General features: G+C 41.4%; 1 protein-coding gene across 1 annotated transcript in view; it reads left to right on the forward strand.

Annotated features, from left to right (window-relative positions):
- Nucleotides 1–5,904, forward strand: part of GUSB (glucuronidase beta) — a 43,171-nt gene extending 37,267 nt beyond the window's left edge. The window contains exons 10-13 of the mRNA XM_069972494.1: nt 257–433; nt 1,959–2,094; nt 2,179–2,290; nt 5,783–5,904. Of these exons, the coding sequence (XP_069828595.1) occupies nt 257–433; nt 1,959–2,094; nt 2,179–2,290; nt 5,783–5,882 (525 nt within the window). The 3' untranslated portion in view covers nt 5,883–5,904. The remainder of the gene's footprint in view (nt 1–256; nt 434–1,958; nt 2,095–2,178; nt 2,291–5,782) is intronic.
- Nucleotides 5,905–10,157: the final 4,253 nt, after the last annotated feature.

Raw genomic sequence — 10,157 nt, forward strand, 5'->3', positions numbered from 1 at the left:
TGGCATGTCAAGTTTTTTTTTTTTTTTATTGACAGGATAACAATTTTTGCATTCACATGTCCCTAATTACAAATGTGCAAATATATCTAATCTCCTTGTGAAATTTCACCCAGTCTGTCAATGGAAAGATATTTGAATTCATCGCATTGTATCATGATTGTGATCTGAGATGCCAGACTATCTGAATGTGAGGTGTACATCAACCTGACATCTGACGATTGTGCAACCTCACATGGTAATTGTGTTTTATTTTTAGGCCCCATACGTGGATGTGATCTGTGTCAATAGCTATTTCTCCTGGTACCATGATCCCGGTCACCTGGAACTAATTCAGCTGCAACTAAATAGCCAGTTTGACAGCTGGTATGACAAATACCAAAAACCAATCATCCAGAGTGAATATGGAGCAGATACTATACCAGGCTTCCATAATGTAAGTATATATTGGTCCCCAAGGAGTCAGTGCTTTCCTGTTCTTTGACAATTGTCTACAACACTCTTTCAACAAATAACTGTGAGGGTATATGGACACTGAGTAATTCTCGTGGAAAACTCCCCCGCGCTCACACTTAAAGTTCCGCCCATCACATTGGCTCCATTATATGCTCAGGCAGATTACATCGTCCGCATAAAGAAATGACATGTCAATTCTTTGGGCGGACAGTGGAATCCGCCCGACTATAGCATGTAGTCTATGGAGTCGGCAAAGAGAGAAGCGGGAGCGCGCAGAGACGAGTGGTGGATTCCGCACAGAGTTTTCAGCGAAAATTACTCAGTGTGCATATACCCTAACAGGTGGCATTTACAGCAAAGTTATTAGACCATTGCAGTGCTGGGGTCCTGAGTTTATACCAAGTACTTGTATCACGGACAACATCTACAAAGAGTTTCTATGGTTGTCACGTTTGCTTGGGTTTCCTTCCGGCTCTCCAGTTTTTCTGTCACACTACAAAAACATTCTGTTAGGTTAGTTGGAATGTAGAACGTGATCCCCACTGGGAACAGGCACCAATGTGAGTAATGGCAAGCTTTGTACAACCCTGTGAACTATGTAAGTTCCATGTAAATTAAGTAATTATTATTATATATTGTATATTCCAGATTATGCTACACACCTGACAAAGACTGCCTGGAAAACATGAATATGGCCTATGCCCTTATGGCTGTATCCATGTTTTTCATGACTCACCAGGGCTGCATCCAACTTCTTCAGCCCCTGATAATCAAATGCAGAACAGACCTTAGCATGCTTGAGTTGTGCATATCTCTATTCCAGTTTATGAGAGGTCCAGGGGAGAAATCCATACATGCCATTCTATTGTGGATCTTGCCTCTAATGTACTATAATTTTACTGTGGGTACATAGGTATTTTATTCCATTATGATAAAAATATTAACAGCAAAAGACCCCTGGTGGATTAAAAAGAAAAAAAATGAATAATATAATTTCCTCTTACATTAATTACTATTTCATAAATTAAAGGGGTTATCCAGCATTTAAAAAGTTTTTATATATTGTTCCACTCTTGGTAAACATAATAAATATGTTATACTTACCTCTCTGCACTCCCCTGGTGTCCCAGTACGTTCTCTCCAGTGTACCCCGCTGACTGCAGCTACTCCACTACTCGTCTCAGCAATAAAAGCCCACTCAGCCAATCACTGGCCGTGGCACTCTTGTCTCAGACATTGGTTGACTGAGAAAGCTATCAATCCCAAGACACCAAAGAGGCCACTTCGGGACAGGAGGAGCGGGGAGAGGTAAGTATAACCTGTTTATTATGTTTACCAAAAGTGCAACAATATATAAAAACGTTTAAACAATGGATAACCCCTTTAAAAAAATGCACTAGTGTTTTATACAGCCGCCACTTTAAGTGCAGAGTTAGAATCTGGATGCTGTAATGTCCTTTATTTGCAAAGTTTTTCTACTTGAACGCATTGTCTTTGAATTTCAGGATCCCCCATTAATGTTTACTGAAGAATACCAAGCAATAGTATTAAAACATTATCACACCGTATTTGATGAAAAGAGGAAGACGTGCGTCATCGGAGAACTCATTTGGAACTTTGCAGACTTCATGACGGCACAGAGTAAGTCTACGTAACATAATGTCTTTTCTTCCCTACTCAACAATATGAACATTGTAAGCATTTAGTTTTCTTTTCCCAATGCAGCTATTAGCAGAGTTGTGGGAAACAAGAAGGGAATCTTTACCCGCCAGAGACAACCCAAATCCTCAGCTTTTATTCTGCGGGACAGATACTGGAGGCTGGCCAATAACACAGGGTATTTGCATAAATCTACTGTATAAACTTCCCTGTAATGATCAGTGCTTATGTTTACACAAGAGTTGCTTTCATGCTGCCTAAACGCTAGGAGGATGGTCCTGTATTACCTCCTATGGAAAATGATAGAAGTGCCTTGAATGTACGTAATGCAATATTGCACAATGTGTGTACTGTAATATACTGGGGTACACCTATCTCTCTTTATGGGTCTGGTTAGTATTTTGTTGTCGATTCTTGAGTGATTTGTCTTTTTGGTTCTTTTTTTAATTGTGAAATTGCTCTAATTGCAGACTTTGATATACATGAATGGAAACAATTGATTTAATTAAAAAAAAATCTGATTAAAAATTGTTATTTCTTGCATGAATAGGTAATTTGACATAAATACTGATATGTAGTGTGCAATACACATTAAGGCTATGTTCACACAACGTAAGTTCCGTGGGAATCATGGCCGTTGTAACAACAATTCCCATGGAACTTACATAGTGCTGCCTTCTGAGGGAATCCTGACCGAAGTATTTACACATAGGCCCAGATTTATCAAAGGGTGTAAAATTTAGATTGGTTGCTGTGGGCAGTGTACCCCAATCACAGCTCAGCTTTCAGATCTGGTAAAATGAAACCTGAGCTGTGATTGGTTGCTGTGGGCAGTTTGCACCAGTCTAAATTTTGCACCCTTAGATAAATCTCCTAAGTATACACTCCGGCCGCAGAAAACCCTGTCAGTGCATACTATGGAGCGAGCGGCTCCAGTCGCACACTCCATAGTGTGCAGTGGGGATTTCTGATGTGAGCCCGCACGTCTGCGCCCGCATCAGAACTCTGCGACGCGAAAGATCATCTGGCCGATACTGCAGTACCGGCCGGGATGATCTTTTCTGAGACCAGCCGAGTCACGGAACAGCCGGTCTCTTACGGAAGGAACATAGCCTAATGTTGCATCCTACAGATATAGTATGGGGGATCAGCAGAAACTGGACAACTTATTCTAATTGTTAGTCATTTGTATTGTCAGACTAGGCGTTCTCATTGCTGCCCCTAATGTTCTGGAAAACGGGCCTGGAGAAGCATTTCACTCCCCGTCTCGTAGCAATCTCCATCATCGACTCTATTAAAGTCTGTAGGGCCACTAGATGGCACTGCTATGTACTTCTTTCCGCTTGCTGGGTTGATTGGTGAGGGGTCTTGGTAGAGACCTCGACCAATCAAAACTTTTAAAGTTCAAAAGGACAGGTACTCTTTTATGCCAAAAATATTGCATTCAGAACATGAACATCTTTTGATATCTAATATTTGCAGCACAAAGCTTATTTAATAACAGGGAATAGCATTCCTTTACTTCCTGGTTCTATGTATTTGGAAAAGAAGAAGAAAGCTGCAAGTGCTTTAAAGTGAGTGTACCACCAGGCACAGGCTGAAGCACTGGAGGCGGGCCGACCCACCCTTAGTGGGAAGAAACGCCAACTCCTCCTTGATGTGACTCCATTAGAATCAATGGAACCCTATCATGGAGGGGCTGGAGTTTCCTCCCACTAAGGGTGGGTCAGCCCGCCTCCAGTGCTTCAGCCTGTGCCTGGTGGTACACTCACTTTAAGGCTGGGGCTACTCAGTGATTCCCAGTCACATGACCCCATCACTCATACAAGTGAATGGGGTCGCATTGTGACTTTCTGGATGTACTACTGTATACTGGATAACCCCTTTAAGAAGAAGAGACTAGAATCAATTTCGTTTCTTCACCTGTATAGCCTCCAGTATCCTGAGAAGGGACCGCAGGACCATTTCTACTTGTTTCCCGATGTTCGATCATCTCTAGTGATGTTAGGTTCGATCAAACTCTGACCTTCAACATTTGCCTCCTGCTGCCTTCCCATTGCGTGGGGGAGGGGCAGGCTGCCCAAGTACCGCCTGGAAAACAGATACAGCCTATTACCTAGGCTGTATCCCTGTTTTCCAGGCGTTACTCTAGCAGTCTCCAGCTTCCCCACGGAACTGGAAGACATCAGGAATCAAATGCTGAAGGTTCGAGTTCGAGAACCTAACATTTCCCGATTTTCGATCATTTCTACTTATCCCCACTTTACTCAATAAGTGACTATATGTACCCTCTGATTCTCAGCTCCATAGACAGAAAAATAAAAGTTATAGGGGTCAGAATACTGTGAAAAAAGGTTTTTAAGGGAAACAGAAGGGATATGCATATCCATGGTGTCAGTTTCCCTTTAAAACCTTTGATCCCGGGCTGACAATGTCACAGAGTCGGGTCTGTGACACTGTCAGCTCCCACCCCGCTCTCCGGCCGCCACCTAATCCAGAATGATTGACAGCCAGAGGAGGTGGGCAGCAGCCAGATGTTTCCATGGAGGCCAGAAAGCGGGGCAGGAGCAGACAGTGTCAGTCCAGGATAAACGAAGTTTTTTTCTAGTAACACACTGGATCACACAGCAGCAGTGAAGATATGTATGCACTGCTTGTGTAATTGTCAATGGGAAACTGGCAGCACATATCCGTGCTATCAGTTTCCCTTTAAAGTATTTAATCCAAAAGATTGGGTACGTGAGAACCTTCCCCCACATCACTGCCTGGTCGGGATTTACACTTCTGACTTGCATCTTGTTCTTATTTCCAGCCACTGGCAAAGTCCCTAAGTTCACATACTTTCCAAATAGCTGATAAGCAACGAATGACTGAGCTATCCAAATCTGTCTCTTGTCAGAAACACTACCAGGATTCTTGGATAGAATGGGCTATATTTAAAAGGACTATTCGAAATATATCCTATATGCATTAGGGCATACATGCTCTATTAAAGGGGTACAACTGAGCCAGTATATGTCTGTGGAGGACACTGGAGGTGGGGCATATGCTTCTCCATGTCGGCCATCTTATGGACAGACTAACTACAGAGCAGGACAGCACAGCCTGGAGGAGGGGAGTTGGATTTTAGCTCTGAGGTACACAGGGAGCTGCTGTCAGTAAGCATTGTGAATACAATAAACTACACACAACTATTTTACTATTAAGTGGCCAATCCCTTTAACATTTTTAGCAGTTTGTGCAGTGTATGGCTTTTAAGTATACATTTTTCCTCATCAGTAGTAATGTGAGTTGCCAACTATTGAAGTGGGCACCATATTGACAATCCTTGGTAGTCTCTGTTCACATCCCATGCGTAGCCTGGATTTAGAGGGTACCTGTCACAATGTTTTCTGACCCAATTGCCATGCAGTCACTCCTGCTCCTTGAAGTTAAAGCACATGCCCCATTCTTCTCCAGTAGAGCTTGAGCGTGTTGTATCGTGATAGTCATCTATAATATACTATAGTTTATTTTTACAGATCTGCATGTACTCTAGTTGCATATGACATGAGTAAGATAGGATTGTATATGGTAATATCAATCTATGCTTAATCGGTGTTGTATAGGAATGTGTTGACATGCTTTACTAAGTCACTTGACTGCATTTTTCTTTCCGAAATTAAAACAGCTCATCGTGTTCTCTGTGGAAGAACTGTGGCACCCAAGACTTGTTCTGTAGCAAGAGAGAACCGACTGCCTTATGTAAACCAGACATTGGCTGTTACTAAAGTCTAAATCATGTTTTCTAAAGGTTTTCCTTTTTTTTTGGGGGGGGGGGGGGGGGGGGGGGGGGGGGGGGGGTTACACCAACATTGCTGTATATACCATACAGAACTATCTGTATAAAAAGTTTAGCAATTAGCAATACTTTAGCTTAAAATAGAGCCCGATAGGGTATATGCACACTACGTAATCCGCAACTCACCCCTGCTCACTTCCGCCTGTGCCAGAGACTCCATTCTATGGTTGGGCGGATTCAGCCATCCATCCAAAAAATGAACAAGTTCATTGTTTGGACAGACAGAGAAATCCACCCAACCATAGAATGGAGTCTATGGCACAGGTGGAAATGTGTGCGGGGGCGACCTGTGGAATCCATAGTGTGCATATACCCTTACACAGAGCGAATGTAGGGAGGACCAGGAGGAAACCTAGTCGGCCAATGTATTCCCCTCTATATGGAAAGCGCAGATGGAAGCAAACGATACAGGCGGGGTGTATCTCAATAATAGGCGCCACAGACCCCGCACTATTGGGAATAGGGATTTATTTGCAATGCGTTTCGGTCCACTCAAATATATATAGGGGCGGACACAAAAACGTAGCGGACACTACTTTTGTGTCCGTTAAAAAAAAAAAAAACATCCGTTTTGTTACAATGGAAGTTAAAGGAAAAACAGATCCAAAACGGATGCACTAAAATGCATCAGTTTTTTGCAAAAAACTAATGGAAAAAACGGATTGCAAAAGCCGGTGTGAACCTAGCCTTACTTCAATGGAACCAAGTTGCAAAACCCCACTCAAACTGGAGATGAGTGGTGCTAAATAACCCCTTTAGGAGTCATGTCAGAACTGAAAACACATTAACAGTAACTAGGACAAGATTAAAAATATGCAGGTACACAGAAATTATTGCTGTATGTCTAACACACAGACAGCTGCTCAAGGAGGAATAAAAAGAAAAATAAGATACATAAGGCAATTGTGTTTCTACATTTATTTTATACCAAAAATTATATGCAACAAGAAAAAAAAAAATCTTACATATTTACAAGACGCTCTTTGTTAACACACATGGAAACAGAGCCCTGAACTTGTCTGACATAGGGCTGCTAGTAGCACTTTTGAAGACCATCCATTTACTCTGGAGTTATATGCAGTACTTCATACATTCTGAAGATACATTACCATATACAGACATATTTGGCCATGCACTTAACAGTTTTAGATACAGCACAGGTAGGCCATCGTTGCCCCGAAAGGATTGAGATTTTTCTGTAGGGATGTCTACCTTCACTTATTTAGCACCAACTGGGAAATGCATCCATCAATGTATGATCGACACCAAAGCAAGACCTTATAGTAATCTATAATGAAATCCCATCACTGGGAGCAGCTCTGAGTAATAAGGTCAAAAAATAGTGCAACACAACAGGTCGGGTTTTGGGGTTTTGCCAGAACACAAATGTAAAATGAGCTGTGGTCTTTAGTAAAAGTTACTTTTAATGTTGTCCATTGGCTGCAATGAAAAAACAAAAAAAAAACAACACACAGGCATTTTGTGATGACCCCTTGTATAAGATGGCACAGTTGTCTCCTTCCGCCAAACAGGGACTTATGGGTTTAGTGCATACACCAAATATGTTCATGTACTGTCATGAGAGCATATTGTAATATTTACCACAGACCCACACAATAGGAATATTGACTAGAACAAATGGAAAATTCAGTTCCAAGTGTTTCATTTGAGTCGGCCACACCCCAGTGATACTTTAGTGTGCAGCAATGGGTTGAGTAAGTGATCCTACCACATACATAAAGCCCCTTCACCAACAACTGTGCAAAGTTTGTGCAGTATGGCTATGACTTGGTACTGCTGAGTACTTTCAATTAGCAATTTAGTTACATTATGTTGTTTACGGTCATATTGACAATTAGATATTATATATTACACTAAAGTCACTGAATAGCCCTGGTTCTAGTCTGTGGCTCCCTTTTTGCTGCATTTCAGCACTGTGCAATATTATATTACCAAATGGTAACGGACTGTGCCGTCCTGTATGGTAGATACAGATTTCCTGTAGATAGAAGTGATAACAGATACAAGGCATTAGGATTAGCATTCACTTTTAATACATTTGAAAAGCATTGGTCTCCCATATGTCCATAAATCTATTAGGCTGCTTTGTGTTCAGAAGAGTCACACATTAGACTGGCTATTGCAAGCTGTAATGGAGCGTTGCTGCATTGGTCATACTGCAGAATACATCTGCATTATAATACTTCTTTTCTAAATATGTAAAAAAAATCTGCCAGGAAGAGGCCAGAATAACTTGTTTTACTGTTACATTGGGTCTGTTCTATTGCAGTGTAGGCTATGATGTTTTGCTGTCTGCTTTAAATAGGTGTTTCCCAAGATAAAGTATTTACAGGATAGGTGATAAGTAGTTATCAGTGGGGGTCCAGTGTGCATTATCTGGCCACCATCTAGGACCTCAGAACATTGCAGCGTTCAGTGCTCAATGTTCTATAGAGAATGAGACGTGTGGCAGTCAGGGCACACAGGCTGCTACTTTATTCAGACTGTTCTAGTGATTGTTGGAGGACCCAGCATTCTGGGACCAACACTAATAAGCTAGGCATACCCCATCCTATGTAAAGTGATACCTGCAAGCTGGGTTTAACAGATTGCATACTTACACACTTCATATGTGAACTGGTATAAAATTGTCACAATTTACTATAAAATGTTTGGGGTTTTCATACCATGTATGAACTGGTTTTAACCCAACCTAACTTACTGATTGCCACATTATATTCTTAAAAGAGGGTGTCCAGCATCAGCAGTTTTTTTTCTATATAGCTGCAGTCATACAGAATATACAAGTCCTATGCTTACCTGTCTGCGTTTCCCCAGTGTCCTGCTGGGGGTGTCTCACCACAGTACCACGGCCTCTGATTGGCTGTTACTCTTAAGACAAGTCAGTCTCTGAAGTGAGTCAACAAGGCATGACAGACACCGCCAGCAGGACACTGGTGGGGGGGGGGGACACAGACAGGTAAGCATAGGGGGGGAGATTTATCAAACATGGTGTAAAGTGAAACTGGCTCAGTTGCCCCTAGCAACCAATCAGATTCCACTTTTCATTCCTCACAGACTCTTTGGAAAATGAAAGGTGGCATCTGATTGGTTGCTAGAGGCAACTGAGCCAGTTTCACTTTACACCATGTTTGATAAATTTTCCCCATGAGGTTTATTATCTTCTATATGTCCGCAACTATGTAGGAAATATTTGCTAACTTCAGACAACAGCTTTAAAAGTATTCCCATCTCATGAAGTTATTCCTGATATACAAGATGGTGCAAGGGAAGAAGATAAAAAGACCAGCACTGAAATCTGCATCTCTCCCCCTACAGGTACACAACAGCAGGTTCATTTCAGGTTCATAACAGCTGTTAGTTTCCCTTTAAATTTATGACCTTTGAAATTGTCTCAAAATAGTCATTGTAAAAAAGCACTGATAAATCAGTCTCTCTATACAGGCCATTGTGGGGTCTGCAGGGAATTCAACAATACCACCACCTTATTAAGATCTAAACATCCTTGCATAGGATAGATTGGATTTCTATAGACATGCATGTGGCATTAACACTGCTAGATAAGTCAGTACCACCAAAGCTTTGATCACCACCTTAATTAAAGTTTTCCTGGCAGTTTTTAAAAATTAAAAAGAATAGAACAAGCTGAAATACTGAACAGTGTCTAGCAGCAACATTTTAACAGCTTTTCATTATCTGAAAGACACAGGGCCAGTCAGGTTACTTGTAATAGTCAGAATCCTGCTGCTCACTGTAGAGAACAGTATTCCCACATTATCAGCATAAACCATCTGTACTTCAATAAAACAGAACCCTCTGCTGAAGAGAGATCCAATGTAACGTCCAGTGACAGAGACCACCACCAATGTGGAAATGGCCACCTATAACCGCTTTTCATAAAACCAGGAGGTAGTAACATCAATGTCTTCACAAGATTATGTGCAAAGAATATGCTGTATCATAGAATAGGAGATTACATTTCATCCCAAAATTACTTAAAATCCCAAAATTAAACCCAGATCAAGGTAAACAGAATGCACCCATAATATTAATTGTAGGACTTTTTATAAATACCCTGTTAACCATGTTAGGAGAGTGCAGTTTTGGCCCCCAAAAGAATATACTTGCAGCCATGGCTTCACTATGTATATAGGGTTTTATTTAGAGATGAGCCCAACTCGAG

This window comes from Dendropsophus ebraccatus, chromosome 5 (assembly GCF_027789765.1).
Source record: "Dendropsophus ebraccatus isolate aDenEbr1 chromosome 5, aDenEbr1.pat, whole genome shotgun sequence".
In the NCBI taxonomy this organism is placed as follows: Eukaryota; Metazoa; Chordata; class Amphibia; order Anura; family Hylidae; genus Dendropsophus; species Dendropsophus ebraccatus.